Source organism: Arvicola amphibius, chromosome 15 (genome assembly GCF_903992535.2).
Source record: "Arvicola amphibius chromosome 15, mArvAmp1.2, whole genome shotgun sequence".
Lineage (NCBI taxonomy): Eukaryota > Metazoa > Chordata > Mammalia > Rodentia > Cricetidae > Arvicola > Arvicola amphibius.
This window is the reverse complement of record NC_052061.1, coordinates 45,630,359-45,647,163: the sequence shown is the minus strand read 5'-3', so window position 1 is coordinate 45,647,163 and position 16,805 is coordinate 45,630,359. Positions and strand designations below refer to the sequence as shown.

General features: G+C 51.3%; 1 protein-coding gene across 1 annotated transcript in view; it reads right to left on the bottom strand.

Annotated features, from left to right (window-relative positions):
* Atp2c2 (ATPase secretory pathway Ca2+ transporting 2) overlaps nucleotides 1-16,805 on the bottom strand; it is a 57,646-nt gene extending 40,841 nt beyond the window's left edge. The window contains exon 1 of the mRNA XM_038312839.1: nucleotides 16,713-16,805. Within this exon, the coding sequence (XP_038168767.1) occupies nucleotides 16,713-16,805 (93 nt within the window). The remainder of the gene's footprint in view (nucleotides 1-16,712) is intronic.

Sequence of the window (16,805 nt, the reverse complement as noted above, 5' to 3'; positions counted from 1 at the left end):
GTGTTCTTCCCGGAATTCGGACACGGGGACATGATAGCATCTCTTCCTTCTCAAGCCACCACCAGGAACTGGGAAGGAGGAAGGGAGAGGTGCTAACAACTTCCTTTAGCTGAAGTGGAGTCCAAGTTCCTCTTCCCTTCGCACCCACGCAGCACTCCAAGTGCAAGTTAGCACCCAGTGGCCCATTCGTCCACAGGAACCGTCAAACACATCTGCCTCCTGGGATTCTGCTGCTGGTCTCAAAAACCAGAGAGTGGCAGTGAGGACACAGCTCCTCGCCAGGCTCTGTGCTTCCCCAGATGTCTTCACACCAATCACGAGCCCACTGCAAACTCACTTGGCAGAGAAATAAGCACCACTGGACTGTGCGGCTCTAGTCCTGCTGGCCCCGTTCAGTCCTCACTCTTGTTCTCTCTGCGTGGGAGACAGCTCTGGCTGTACCGCACTCACTTTCCAAATACAGTGTCCTGTGACATTGAAACATATCACACACACACACACACACACACACACACACACACACTCACACAGTCTTCTCTATCTTTTTTCTCTCTGGCTTGGAGACACTCAAATCCTGGCTGCTTTCAGGACACGCCCATCTCTCTTGGTCTGGCTGTGGTGACTGACACCCCCTTGACCCACTCCCTTCAGTCTTTGCTGCCACAGCCTCATTTTCTCTGAGGTTTAACCTCTGTGGATTTTCTAGAATAGAATCCCACACCAGCGGACCTCCCCTGCCTCCACGCCTCCTCCGTGAACCCAGAGCACTGTTTGCCTGCAGCAAACAGCCTGTTGCTCCCTTGTGGGGCCCTGAGGCAACAGTCCAGGACATGAGACTTCTCAGGAAAAGCTTCCCCAGCAGCAGGCTCAGGCTGGAACTGAGCCCAAGAGAGACCAACAAAAGACAAATGTGATCTCCTATGGAAGACACAGGCTCTGCATAGAGACAGCCTGGAGCTCAGGGCAGAGGGAGCCTCTGGGAAGCAGGACACAGCCTCCCTCAGCCCCATCCTGGCCTCCCTGCCTCCCTGTCTGTCCAGTGTAGGAATCCTATTCGTGTCCCTGAGGTTCCAGGATCTCTATCCTGTTCTGGGACTGATATCACGCGCATTCCTCCAACGTACTTGATAAAATGGACCCCTGCTTCTGTTTCTTTCTCTGAGGAGTAGGGGTTGTCACAGCAAGGCCCTACAGGACTGCAATAGGCTACTGGAGAAGAGGAGAAGGGAGGCCCATGTGCAGTTCCTGGCACCAAGAAACCCCAAACACATGTGGTGAGGAGACAGCAGGGTTGCTTTCAGAAACTAGGGTCCTGAAGACAGTGCCCAGCTTAACACGCAAGAGTGCAGAGGCCCCGCCATCCCCGACAACGCAGGTGAGCAGTCAGGAATTCATCTGCAGACAGGAATCAGTCAAACCAGGTATGGGGCATGCATCTACAATCCCAGCACTTGGGAGGCTGAGGCAGGAGGATTGCTGAGAATTTAAGGTCAGTGTGGGCTACACAGTAAGATCCCATTTTCAAAATAAAATAACAGTGTGGTACCTGTTGATGGAGTCATTGAATCTGTGATGGAAATGGAGGGGTCACAAGCTGAGGACAGCACATGGCCTCCCTGAGTTGAGAAATGGTCCCCTCCCCCTGGAATCTGCACAAGGAGCTGCTCTGGTCAGGCTGCCTTTTACCTGGGAGACCCAGGTTGGCCTCTGTTTTCCAGTCACCAGGGAACACATGGGTGTGGCTTGCAGTGATGGAAGTGAGTGTGTTAGGTTAAAGCAACAGTATGGTACCCTGGTGTTGTCATGGCCTGCTTGCTGAGCTCCAGACTCCAGCCCCTTTCCTGGACCCAGACACATGGACCTGTTGGCCCACAAGAGGCCTCACACACTCCTCCACTGACTTCATTGGAGAGGGGCTGTCAGAATTCAACTCACACAGGAGTGCCAGCACCGCGCATGCAGAGCAGAAGATGCTCTAACATGCTGCAGAAGGGAGGGACAATGAGAACAGTCTCGATGTTGACACCAGAAAGAGAAGGGGCAAGGGGCCATGACAGCTGCATGCATGGCCAGGAGACAGTCAGAAGGCACAGGAACAGACAGGAGTGGTGTTCACAATGCAGGGTGCCCCTTATGGTGGCACCACCCTCATCCCCATAGACGCCAACACCTATGCTGTGGCTTCTGCATGGGGCACAAGTCTGCCCTAACAATGCTTCTTTGGCTCACTCCTTTATTCCCTGGCTTCCTCCTGAATGCAGAGAACCCCGCCTGCTGCTTGGGAGACCACAGTTCCTATGCTAGGCCAAGAAATTACGCAAGCACCTTCACTAAGATCAACAAGTAAGAACACAGGACAAAGACGAAGCCATCCAAGTGCAAGAGGAAGTGAAGGGCTGCCTTTTCTTAGGATCGCAGAGTGAGAAAGGACTTTCTAAGTACAAGATAAAACTAAGATAAGAAGTAGACGACTCAAGTCCCAGGTAGAAAGGGGACTGGACTGTGTAGCAGCCAGTGCGAGCACTGTCAGCAGAATCCAAAGATAAAACTTCCGCAGAACAGCAAGACAAAGAGTTTACCAAAACAACGTGAGTCTCTGGCCTATGAAAGAGGAAAATGGTCACCCATTTGTGTGTGAGAGAGAAAACTGGGAAAAGGGTATAGACTAAGAACACAGGCCCTATGATAAAGCCAAGGGCATTCACACACTGGTACTGGTGCAGAGGAGAGGTCTCCTCTCACAACTGTAGGGCATCAATTAGGAAAGTCCCTGCTGTAAAGCACGTGGCCTCATTCAAGTTGGATATGCTCTGCTCGCTTCCTGTTCAGATGCTGTCCTACAGAAGGGTCCTCTGAGGGCCACACCTCACAGTACTGCTCCAATGGTTCTGTGTTAGTGTCAACCCACAGACCTGCTAATGGGCTGGCTGGTGAACCATGACACCACTGTAACGTGTGTCCTGAAGCTCCCCTGAAAGGAGACCCAGTGACCTTTCCGAGCTCCCTGAATGGAAATGTTAACTATATATTGAAGTATACCTGCCATAGTCATACATGTAAATCATGTGCGGCTATATGGAGACTCACATGTGTGTATGTATGCCCAAGTGAGCACCACCTAGAGCAAGGACGGAACTTATAGCTTCCAGAATCTTCCTGCCCCTGGCCCCTCTCTCACACACTGCCTTCTAGAAAGATTACACATACTGACTGCTTTGCACATGGATCTGGTCTGCCCGTCTCTGAAGTGGCACACCCAGGCACCCCGTCCTCCTGTTAGCTTTGCAAGAGAAGCTGTGATGGCAGGTCTCTCCGTTGCTGCGTGAAACCCTGGGCATTTCATTCCGTCACCATATAGCAACCTGGCATCACGATTTGTTAGCGGATCACAGGGACTGGAATGTAGGCTGTGTCCACTTTGGGCTGTTATGTCATACATGGCATTGGTAGGTCCCAGGGCCGGCGTTTAAATATAATGGACACTTTCTCAGAATCTCCCCAAGAGATAGAGAAGGAAAATTGGAGGTGTGGGTCACTGTGCATAAGGTGGCTCATGTAAAACGTGGAGACAAAGAAGATAGAAGATACACTTCTGGCAGAATCCACCAGACAGCGGGGACCTGTGTGGTTTTGGGGTTTGGAAACCTGGTAACTGAAAGCAGGGACAATGGGAACAGTTTTATACTTTCTGAGTGAGTCTTTGTTTTTTTTTTTGGAGTCTGTCCAGGCTGGCCTCGAACTCACAGAGATCCGCCTGCATCTGCCTCCCAAGTGCTGGGATTAAAGGCGTGAATCACCACCACCCAGCACTTTTGTGAGTCTTGAACTACAAGTGAGAGTTACTGATTCAAAGGGGAAACCAGTCCTAGCTGGCCTGGGGATAGAGATGAAGAGAGGGACAATGGCTTCCCCAGGAAGAAATGCTGAGCAGCCGTAAGACCTGGCTCACTAGAGAGAGGGCTCATGAGGAAAAGCCTCCATTTTCCTCAAACAGGCCCAGAGGACATCTACGGTGGAGCCTCAGGTCCTACTCACCCTGAGAGCCGGTCGCTTCATGCAGCTTAAGTGCAGTAGAGAGGAGGGGGCAGATATTATAAGTATCGAGTGGGAAGTTTTCTCAATGCGACAACCCAGGCTGCTGTGGATATAGATGGGCCGGCCACTTGCTCAGAATTCAAATTCTTGTTCCCTACTTGCCTATTGGCACCAGCTCCCATGGTGTAATAGTTAATGCTTTGGACTCTGGATCCAGTGATCAGGGTTCATGTCCCGGTGAAACCTGTTCTTTGAAGAAACCTGGCCAGTCAGTCATCCATCCTTATCTACTCAGACCATGAAACTCAACATACACGGGCTGTCCATGCATGCTTCAGCATTTCCAGGGGCATGTTTCACCTCCCTTACCCGCTTATTAGGCCTCCCACAGCAAAGCCTATGACTTTCTCAAATCTTGGTGTGTTGTCCTGTGATCTCAACTCCGCAAGAACATTCAGCCGTGACTGCTGAGAGAACAGCTTCAGCTGCAGCCTTGGGTCACAAGGGGCAACGAGCTCTTTCCTGGGCTGCAGTGCTGTCTACAGTACTAATGTGCCTGTATTTGCATGTGCGCGTGTGCTCATGTGTGTGAGAGAGTGTGAGTATGTATGTAAGTGTGCAGGAATGTGTCTGCATGTGTGTATACATGTGTGTCTAAGGCCTAAGGGAGTAGCCAGCTCTCAGCAACACATACCATGACTCACCCACTCTGTGTGTTATTCATGAGGAACAGCATAGTCAGGGACCAGAGGGCATGGCTGGGCTGAGTGGCAACCAATATAATTAAAAACCAACACATAGGTGACAGGACTGCTTATACACAGGGAGTTTGTATGACTCAGAAATAGCCTAATGATCACCAGTAACTGGTGTTCTCAGCGAAGTACTCAGGGAGTGGGCGTGGGATGTTAGGGATTTATTGGACTGGAATGTACAAGTGTGTATGTGTACAGACCCAAACTAGATAGAGACTGGCAGTCTATGGATGTATGTACCCCTCCTCCCACTAGCAACGGCAAACCTAGGTTTTGTTAGCTTGTTTCTCAACACAGTGGCCCAAGCAGAATGCATATCCAGGAGCCAGGAGCCAGGAGAGACGGTGGGAGGTTAGTGTAGAATTTCTTCCTAGCTCAGCAGCCTTACCTGATTCTGGGGTAGGCTAGCAGGGCACAGAAGCCTTACGAAGGGTCTCTCACAAGTCAGAGATGGGCACCCAGAGCGAGCTGAAATGAACGCTGACAATGACAGACACGAACAGAATCAAATAGGAACGCGTGAGTCCACACGGGCGTGCATGATGTAAAGACTAGGGAGAAGAGGAAGCTTTCCCTAGTGTGGGCAGCTAGAAAGTGGCTCGAGAGTGGGATTAGGACATCGCTCAGTGATGCTTTTAGTCTGTTGAGCATCACCCAGGTAGGCAGAATCAAGAAAGTGACACACTAGTCTCATCTGAGGATAGGAGCTGCCACCACCAGCGACGGGACAGACAGCCTTACGAGGACACTGGGGACATGACTCAGTTGGTAAGATGCTGGCTGTACAACCATGAGGATCTAAGTTCCAGCACCCATGTAAAAGCCAGGCACGGCAGTGCCTATCTTCCCAGGGCTGGGGAAGCAGAGGCAGGGGAGCTAGCGGAGCCAGCAAGCTCCGAACTCAGTGAGAAACTGAAAAAGTGGAGAACAGAGGGAAACACCCCACATCAGGCTCTGGCCTCTGCACACACATGAGCACACACACAAACCAAACGCCCCCTTAGGCTTCTCAACACCGTGCAGAGTGTGGAACTCAGCACCGTCCTCCGTGAGGTCACTCAGGAGAATGGAGCCAACGTCTACCTGAGGAAACGCCAGACCAACCCAAATCAGGGAAACATTCCATAGAGTGATGAGCTTGGAATCTTTAAGAATGTCAGGAGCTTCAAAGACCAGGAAAACCCGAGGCACTATTCCATATACAGGGGACAAGAACACGTAACTCCAGGAGGTTCCGGACCCGGGTGAGTCCATGCACCACACGAATGTGCCTGTGGCCGAGTGGTGGCCTAAGTGGCCTGTGAGGGCTTCGCTGCAATTAGGAATGAATGTCTTCAAGTGTTTAGGGGCAGTGCATCACCATGTAACTTGTGCCCAAATAGGGGTGGCAAGGGTGAAGGTAAGGTGGTCATGTATTTACTGTAAGGTCCTGATGAAGAACATTCATCATCTGTATGGTCTGCTGACAGTCCCCTTTGTAGCTACCAACCCATCTTACATCCACTGAGCACATCTGGCCCCACACAGCTGCCAATTCTGCCTGCCCTGGCTCCCAAGTCTAACCAAAAGGCTAGGCTACCTGGTGATATGCAGTGACTGCTTTGTTGAAGGGGCAAGTGGTATTCCAGGATCAAAAGACTTCACCCAAGGTCAGGTTTTGCGTGAGGACTGAGTCTACCTTTCTGTTGGTAAGTGGACCTTCCTGTTCTCCTCCTTGCCTCTCAAGACAGAGCTGGACATTCATGTCACTCACTCACTCTGGGTTCAGTTGTGCAAGATGGGTTTCCTTAGCACCTGCTGGGGCCTGTGCAACAGGAAGTTGCCGGGCCTGAGCCCAGCAGGGATGATAGGAAAGCGGCTCCAGGAAGTACCACTCCCATGTTCCTGGAAGCAGAGTCACACCTCTGGTTTCAGCTACAGGTTCTGCCTGCCCGTCTTGAGGCCACTTCTGTGGGCCTCATTCCACGTGCCTAGCCTGATTCCTCTAACCATGGGAAAAATCTTCCCGACTCTTCCTGCTATGCCAAGGGCCTCCCCGTCGGCAGTATCTGACCCCGAAGCTTGGTGATGCTAGGTCTCTGACCCCAGATCCCTGGCTGTAGCAGCTTGGGCTGCTGGGATCTCCTGACCAGGAGGGCACAGGAAGGCTCATTGGATGACTCACTTGACATCTAGTCCAAGTGCCAGGGGCTGTTTGCATAAAACCCTTTTTGAAAGAATCTGTTTCAATAGCCCAAGAGTTTAGCCAGCAGCCTCCGACTTCCCTGGCAGGTTGTCTTACTCTAGACAAGCACTTAACATTTTGGAACCTTAAGTTGCCAGGATTTTCTCTAAGGGTTCCAAACAGGGAAAGGAAAACCAGGTAGGTGGGGGATAATATGTACCTAGCTACTAATGCTGTAGGGCTCAAGGGATGTGGGGGAGCCCAGGGCAGAGGAATTGGGATGGCTCTCTGCAGGTGGAGAAAAGATACAGCCAGAGTTCTGTAATAACACCTACCTATAACTAAAGAGAAACCATGGGGGGGGGGGGGGAGGCGGCTTTCAACCATGAGGGCCCCGAGTTCTATGTCCAGAAACCACATTTAACAAAACAAAACAAAAAGTCAAGCAGGGCTGCGGAGGAGGTAGGTTGGAGGCAGAGACAGGCAGATGGCTTTCTGGCCAGTCAGCCTAGCCTACTTGGCAATTTTCATGCCAATGAAAAAGAAAAATGGTGTTTGAGGAATGAACTCAAGGTTGTGGCCTGACAGCCACCCAGGTGCTTGCACCTGCATGTACTGCCCGTGGGTGGCACCCTCAACGCTTCGCTCCTTATTCAATAGTTAATCACTATTTAATGATTTAAATATTGAATCCTATATTTAATCACTCTCAGGAGGCGCCTCTGATGTCCATAGTTTATCTCATTGTACAGAGGGCAGGTTCAGGCCTGGGGACAGGAAGACATTACACAAGTTCTCACAGGGCCAGGTGTAGCGGTGGAGTCTCCAGGAAAGCAGCCTGGGTCGGAGGATTTTGTGACCTATCCCATGACCTTCAGGGCAGCGCAGGGAAAGGACCAGAGCGCCGCTGTGCATCACAGCCTGACTGCCACACAGCGACAAAACAGCAATGCCTGGGAGGAAAATGGGGCCAAAATGTGTGGTGGGGGTGGGGTGTGGTACTGTGCCCTTGGAGACTAGCTGTGCCTTCATGAAGGGAAAAACAATTACAGGTATCCAAAGGGAAGAACATGCGGACAGATGAAGACAGGGAGAAAGTAGAAGGAAAGAGAAGAGAGCTGAGTCCTATTCAGTCCAGGGGGTGGGAGTAAGGGGCACAGAGACAACAATTAATAACAATGGACATGGGTAGAGAAGTCAGGACACGCTGAAATTTCACTACATTGATACTTGGGGGACGGACTGGGGACAGCTCTGAGAAGTCTTCAAAAGCCAGAGGGAGAGTAACACCGAGGGGACCAGCCTGCAGGGCTTCCTGGAGAGCAGGCACCTCCCACATCAAGGTAAGGGAAGACTGGCTTAATTTCCCAGGTTCTATGGTCTGCACACTGTGACCCAGGAGTGTGTCAGTCAAACGCTAATCTCAGTTCTTGGTGCCTCACCCCTTTCTCCAGGAAATGTCTGTGTGGCAGCTGAAGCACCAGGCTTTGTCTGTCTGTCAGGCACCCACCCCCCCATTGTGGGGGCCTCTCTCAAGGTACTCCACAGTAGGATGGGCATTGTGCTGACCCAGAGAGGGAGAAGCCCCAGAGAGGGAGGATCACAGGGCAGTAATGTCTAACCAATGAGAAGCTGCTGATCCATTAATGGGTCTCATGGTTCAGGGAGCACCAGAGCCGCCATGGCCAACTAGATCCCAGACCACCAGAGTTGCCATAAGTGCCCGTGTCTGAGGTCTGGAGCAGGCCAAAGACTGCACTTCTCACAATCTCCTAGGGCTGCTTGGAGTCAGTGTAGAATCTTGGTCATTCAATTTACTCTCTGTGGATGCTGGGGGAAGGCCTATGTGGGCTCTACTTATGAGGAGCTAGGAAAGGGGCAAAGGGAGAACCCGGAAGTCTGGGAGGGAACCTGACTCTCCTTGACTCTTATGATAAGTGTCTCCTCACACAGTAGGACACAGGGACATGCCAGAGGAGATGCATCAGCCTCCATCACTGTACGTCAGGAAGGGGAGGACCTGTCACGTGCTACAGTTGGAGATTCGGGTCAGGGTGGCCTTGGACCAGGACTCTGTCCCCCAACAGCCACAAGACTCCCACATTTGCTCTGTCTAGAAGCAAAGACTTATACATTCTGGGGAACACATGAGCAGTCTTGTGGGTGATGCACAGGCTAACCAGGCCACATACTCATGGCTATTCAAGAGAGGTCAGGTCCAACACTGACCTTGGCTCTGGAAGTTTGCAGAATCACAAGCCGTGGGCATGTCTTTCCCTGTCTACACTTGATTGCGCTTTGCTGGGCTCTCTTCCCTTCAGTGGGTCAGCAGAAGGTTCTGGAAGAGCCCTTGCAGTAGCACATTTTCTGCCTAGATGTGCAGACAGATGGGGGCTTAAACTAAGTTCAAGTACTCAGCAACCTCCATGGAAGGCGATGCACTTTCTCATGATGGTTGCAGCTCCTGGAAGGATGGTGACTCTTCAGAAGAGTTTTCCATTGGGGACTTAGAGGTCGGTGCTGCATGCCCTCCCTGGCCACTACCTCCCCAGCCTTGGGATATGGCTTCTCTACAGGCAGGGCTTTAAAAGAGGTGACTGAGATGAAGCAAGCTCACTAAAGGTGGTTCATCAGGTTGGAGTTCTTAGAAGCTCAGGACATAAGATACCCTCAGAGGATGGTGAACAAGGCAAAGAAAATGATGCTCTCTGGCTCAGGAGGAGCCAGCCGCCAGTGCCTCCATCCCAGGCCTCCAGTGTGAGCCACAGCGAGCTGCAAAGAAATAGTACCTCCTCCGAGGGAGGGGTGGCCCACCCCAGGGCATCCGCACCCAAGAGCAACACTGTTGAACCCCTACCCCAACAGAGTACTGTAGATAGGAAGAAGGCAGGAAGCCAGAGAAAGACTCCAGCCCTCTAGCTGTGGAGGCCACAGTGGCCACAAGCCCCACTGGATGGGGCCCCGCCTCCTGCTCTCACTCCCAGTGTTTCACAGGTCAAAGGCCCTACAATGGCATGGGTGGGTGGGTGGGATGCCTTAGTGAGTGAAGGCCTTTGTTGTCAAGTCTGATGATCTGACTTGAGACCCGTACGGTCGAATGAGAGAACTGATTCCTACAAGGTGTCCTGTGACCTCCACACACATAAAATAATTTATAAATGTAATTAAAAACAGTACAGGAGCTGCCCAGTGCAGCCTGAGGTAGCCCAGACCACTATTGTGCTTCAGCATTATTCTTCCCCTTCTGCTCAGCACAGGCCTCTACTGTGCTTCAGTGTTAATCTTCCCCTTCCACTCAGTGCTTCAGTGTTAATCTTCCCCTTCCACCTAGTGCTTCAGTGTTAATCTTCCCCTTCCACTCAGTGCTTTAGTGTTAATCTTCCCCTTCCTCTCAGCACAGGCCACTACTGTGCTTCAGTGTTATTCTTCCCCCTTTCCAGTGAGAACCCAAGACTCATCCTACTTTATGGCTTCCCGGGTGTGAGAGCACAGGTGCACAGAGATCCAGCTCTTAGGGGATGGGAGAAGTGGTTCCTGGAGATTACAGCTCCATACTAGCCATCTTGATTTATCTTCAAGTTTGCGCCACACAGAAGAAGTCTAAGGGGACAAAGATCTGTGCTTAGCTTGGGGCTGGGTGGCTCTGCTCGTGCAGGGTTCCGCTTCCTGTTGCCTACCATTCCCGTGACTGTGACCACCCTCCCTCTGGGGTCTCTGCACATGCCATGTAGGTGCAATACTAGGAAGCAGTCAGAACCCATGACAAGGCCACTGAGATGGCTGAGGGGGTCAAGGCGCCTGTCACTAGCCTGATGACCAGAGTTCAATCCCCCAGGTCCCATGTGGTGAAGGGAAGGAATCAGTTGTTGAAAGTTCCTGTATGTGTCATGGTATGTATGTCCCCTGCCCACTAACCACCTTTTTAAAGAAACCGAGGCTGGTGAGATGCCTCAGTGGGTAAAGACCCCTGCGCTGCAAGCTTGGGAATAAAGATGGAACCAGCTCTGCAAAGTTGTCCTCTGACCTCTATGTCTGTGCTGTGCCCATAGCCACAGTAACCAAGAAAATAATCTTGTAAAAGCCCTGACAATGGAAGGCAGGAAAACACTCTCCTCTGCTCATAGGGATCCTGTATTTTTCTTTCATACACAATTCAAGGAATCAGGTGGCCAGTTCTGCTCTTGTACCAAATGTAACTACCTTGAGCCAAGCCCCTTTCCTGAGCCACTCATTCCCACAGTCCTTCTGGTATTGACCCAAAGTTATCTCTGTCAGGAATCACTGGGAGTAGGGAACCCCAAGAATGGCAGCCTACATCCTCCAAACTATTCTCTTCCCACTGGCACCCCATGCGACAGACTGGGGGCCAGATAGCGCCCCCACTGACAGTCTCCTCATCCAGTTACTGCAACCCTTAGCGCTTGACCCTGTCGGGGTCACTGGCCAAGGCCCAGTTCATCCCAGTTAGGAGGTCCCTGGATGTACTTTCTGCTGGCTCTCATTTTGATTGGTCATTGTGAGGGTAGGAGGAGAGATTAAACACTTAAGTCCTCTGTAAGCCAGGCTGCTCTGAGCATGATACAGACAAGGTCCTACCCTGATGGAGGGTAGGAACAGACTACACCCATCATCTGGGGGATGGCCTTGTTTTCACTGAGAGTGCTCAGGACCCCCAACCTCCAGCTTTACACCCTCCCCCCCGACTCACACCCAACACTTCACTCTTATAGATCCTGGCTTCATAGCTCAGAGTCTTGGCTTTTTTACCCTTCAGGACAAGACTTGTAGCATTAGGAGTAGACAGATTCTATGGTGTCATCTTCATATTGATTCTCTGGACCTTCAGGTTTCCTGAGAACTTACTAGTTTGAATCTGTCCCAGCGATTGTCCTGATAAGCACAGACCCGGTGGCACCAGTGACAACAGTCTCAACACACCCCCTTAACAGGAGAATGGGGACACCACCTATCTCAGCTGGGGACTCTCAAGTGTAAACTACGGAGGCAGAGGCGGAGGCGAGAGGGGCAGCCAGCTGCAAGCAGGTGCTTGGCATGAATCGTGTCTTTGTGCACAGTTCCCTGCCTGCCACCAGCAAGGAGCTCTGGAGTGAGTTATCAAAGACAGCAGGCTGCAGAGAAGAGACACCATCTCTACAATCCAGATGTTCCTCATCTGCAAGCAGCCAAGCCGGTTCCGCAGCTGTTGGTCACAGCCTCCTTGCCGCCAGGTGTCATGGGCTTAAGACAGCTCACCTTAAACTAGCCAGCTCCTGCATATCGACATCCCATTCTGCACACACATTCTTGGCACGAGTGTGCTCAAAAACTCCAGACTCTGAGCCCAGAAACAATCAGAGGAAGCATCACAAAACTAGGGAATTCCTGAGCAGGTTCATGTGGGGTGTGTGTGTGTGTGTGTGTGTGTGTGTGTACACACCCTTTTTACCTTGAATCATTTCAGCTAAAGAAATCATCCTCTGTTTCCTGCTCTCGGGGGAGGGGCAGGGTCTCGTGTAGCCCAGGCTTTCCTTGAATTGTCTATGGAGCCAGGAATGACTCTGAATGTAGATCCTCCTGTTTCCACTTCTAGAACACTGGAATGATAGATATGCACCACATCTGGCTGGAAATCTTCCTACTACTGTGGGAGGGCAGTCTGGAGGAGCCCCTAGTTACCACCCCTGTCCCCTAAGCAATGTCATCCCTTCCGTGGAGGGGGACAAAATCTCGACTTCTTCCACAGAATTGCAGAGGTATGACAGAAATCGTAAACCCTCACTGTCAGGATATGTGATGGCTGTTCTAAGTCTGCCTTCCGTCACCTGCACGGTGCAGCCTCTCTGCTGTGCAACAAGGAGCCCCGTGGAAAGGACCACGTGCCAGGAAAACAGGCCTGCCACAGCCGAAGTGCTTAGAAATGGGTGCTCCAGGGGAGGCCCCAGCCCTGCACACAGTGTGACCAGCACCTCGTGTGAGAACCTGAGCTAGGAGCACTCGGCTGCACAAGCCCATGGGCCTGTCGCAAGCCTGGGGACAAAGTGTTATTCAGCCAGGGATGGAGAACCAGCAACCATCGAGCATCGTGAGCTAGGCCTTGGTCTGTTCAGGTCCTGGTTTAAAAGCAGCTTTGATCTTCATACTTACGAGCCTGCGCCCCCAGCTGAGCTGTGAACCTGTGACTCCTCGGATGGCCGGTGGGGTGTGAGTGTGGATTGAAGTCACACCTCAGTGTGAATTATTGAAGATGGCAAGCGGTAGAGGGTGCAACTCTTTTCTCTGTCATGCCCACGGATTGGTGGATTTTGAGGGGTGTGGGTCAATCTCAGGCTAAGAATATATATGTATAAGCTATGTGGTGGGGACAGAACCCAAGGCCTTGCACGTGCTAGACAAGTTCAGGTCTTTTTATCTTTTTAATTAATCTTTATTTTTTAATGTAGATAGGTGTTTTTGTCTCTGGGTGTGTGTCTGTGCACCACGTGCCTGGAGTGACCCCAGAGCTCAGAAGAGTGCATGGATCCCTGGAGCCGGAATTACAGATACCTGTGAGCTACCATGTGGGTCTGGGAATTGAACCTGGGTCCCTTAAAAGAGCGACCAGTGCTCTTAACTGAGAAACCATCTCTCCAGCCTGCGTGTCAGGTCTTAAACATGCAAATCTGTGTTCGTTTGCTTTGCTGACTCTCTAGAGCCTGGCATTTTTATGAATATGTGAACAACTACCAAGTCCTGACTTAAAAATCATTCAAAAGTCTCCACTGCTGCAAACAGAAAGGCCAGATTCTTTCAGACAAGACTCCTGGGGGTCACCTGTGCAGCCTGACCTTCTCCTCATGCTGGGAACATTGCCCAGCTCACTCATCTTTCCACTCCTGTTAATCTCAGACATGGCTCCCTCCCAGCTCCCACACTCAACAGTGAAGGTCAACTCTGCCCTGCTTCCGCCCACCACAACAGATGCGTAAGGGTGGAGAGCGCGTGCGTTTTCCTCAGCCCTGGCCAACACACAGCAGGTGCTGGAGTCTGGGTTGAATGACGAGGTGCCCACTGCATGTACCCATCGACTGGCACCCAGGCCTGGATCTGGAGAACCCAGAAGGGTGACAAGGTCAGTAGTTAAGATGGTAGGACGAATGGGAGTCACACCCACCTCAGGAGCAGCCTCGAGGGCAGAGATGGCACCTGGCCTTCCCAGAAACAGGAATTTCTAGTCAAATGTTCGCCTACTGAGCAGGACATCAGAGAGAAGCTTTGTCAAGCATCAAAACCAAGAGTCTTTCAAACACCTTGGTCAGGTGGTCACCCTGAAAACACAGCAAGAAAAGAGCTAGCGTCCTAGTTAGGGCGCTGAGCTTCAATTCTGCCTCCAAACCTGTAACTGGACAAGGTCCCCATTGCCATCTCAGCCTCTTGTCCCCTTCCAGTCTCTTTTACTTTCTTCTTCAGCACATCTCAGTCAATAAGACCACCAATTAAACATCTCTTCTACTCTTTCATCTGCCACTCTCCTCGGTTCTCACTAACCTTTTGTGAATTTGTGAATACCTTGTCCCTCAGCATTGGTCAAGATTGTCCAGTCGATACTCAACAGGAACCAAACAGCGCCTGCCTGGCACACTGGCCCTCTTCTGCTCCAAAATTGCCATTAAGTTCATGTGGAGGCCAAAGTCCTAGGAGGGGACCCAGCCGGTTCTCAGAACTGATTCCTCTCATGGCTGTGTGTGCTGGGAAGCCCAACAGCACCTGGGACACAGCACACACCAAGTGCTGGTAAAACCAAGTCAGAGCAATCGCAGAAATAACACCAGAGCAGACAAGACTTCCTTTCCAAAGCCTCTTGGCCGGGGACAGAGTTCCAAGCCCAGTGGAAAGCAGTGTCTCCTCTGGCCTTCTTCCCTTACCTCATTCCCAGGGACTGGTTTTTAGTGTGTTGTTTTGTTCCTTGGGGAACTGAGGATGGGAGCCAGGGCCTTACACATGGACCCACCACTGTGTTCCACTGTCCCAAGATCCTGACTAGGCACCCTTACTGCATGCATACCTTGTGTTTGTAAGATCAGCTTTGGAGACAGCACACCTGCAACAGCTGGCCTTTGCTGAGAGCTGTATCGCTGACCTCCCTGTAAGTTTGCGGTACTGGTCACCACATGCCCAGGCTCCCTTACCACCATTGTGCGGTGGAGAACATGACCAGGTGAGGAACACACCTGCAGACAGGTCGCCTTTGAGCAGCTTAGGGGAACGAAGTCCACCTGTCTCAGAGCATCTCCATGCAGGTTACGCCAAACCCACACCTGCACACTCTCAAACTCCCCGATGACAGCCAGCTACGCATCAGGCGTGCTCAGGGATACCCAGCCGTGTGCAAAACATCAAAAGATAGGGGGGAAAAACAGAAAAGGGTGGAAGGAAGCAAAGCCATCTGTGTCAACAAACTCACGCCAAACCCCTGTTAACAACGCATTACAAACTTGTAAGGACACACTTGGCATTAGCAAAAGGATTATGGTACACCGCTAACCCACAAGGCTGCAGACAAACACGGATGGGTTTGAATCCTGCCATTCACAGCCCTAACACCAGAATTCTTCCACTGACACTGACGCTGTAAATAAATGCATTAATATTTAAGAACCATACTATGGAATGTTCTGACTATGGCATTCTTTGGGAAGAAATAAAATCGAAATGTTGCTAAACATTTTCTGTCATACAAAACAAATTTAACCTGGAAACCTCCCCCCCCCCCACCCACACACACACAAATGACAAGACTGTATTTGGGGGGGGGTTGTTCCCCAGGATCAAGCATGGGAGTTCTAGGTGTGCTGTGGGGTTCCAGACCTTACAAAGCCAGTGCAGGGGAGGGACCCCATGCTGGATCACCAACCCACTGCTGTATCCTAACTACTCCATCAGAGGCACAGAAACAACCCATGCTGGATCACCAACCCACTGCTGTATCCTAACTACTCCATCAGAGGCACAGAAACAACTTTTATGGTTGTTGGTCCTGGAGAGAAATTCTCAGCCCTGCAGTCCTGAAGAGCTATCCTAGAGGGTCCCCTGGAGACCAAAGTAACCATGCAGCTCGGAAGGGCTTTTTTCTGGTTGGTTTGGTTTTGAAACAGGGTCTCTCTACATAGTCCTAGCTGCCCTGGAACTCACTATGTAGACCAGGCTGGTCTCCAACTCACAGAGATCCACCTGCCCCTGCCTGCCAAATGCTGGGATTAAAGGCGTGTGCCTGGCTCAGAGCAGCTTTTAAAAACCCCTCTGATGGAGAGGAAAAAAAGCCGATAGCCCTACTGAGTTGTTTCAGTTTTCACTATTAAACTTGGGCAAGATTTTGTGGGGCTATTTTTGGTTTCTACCCCGACCCCGTCCTCCTTAATTTCAACAGCTTTTAAAAGTTCATACAACTGCCTGTGTGTGCAGAGGCATTTAAATTCCCTAGAGTCAGAGAAACCTAAGTTAAGTCCCTGGCTAGGTGGCCTTGCCAGCTGCATGCCCTTAAAGAGCCCAGGTCTGTTTCTCATTACTGAATGGACTAGCCTACCCAGGCTAACTGGTGAGGTCTGTGCCTAGAGCCGCGACGAGCTGAATCCTTCCAGCCAGCTTCTCACTCAGAGTCAAAGGAGGTGATGAGTGGAATCTCAGTGCCCAGCGACATATGGGTCCCGCGGGTCAGATGCAGGATCCCAGGGGACACATGTGGAGTCTGATCCCATGCCTCATACCGAATCGCTCTGACTCACCAGGGTCTCTACCTCGTCCCTCTCCAGAGCCTTGTACCGGTGGTTCTGACCCAGGAAAGCCAGTTTCTGCAGAAACTTGAAGCGTCTCCCCAT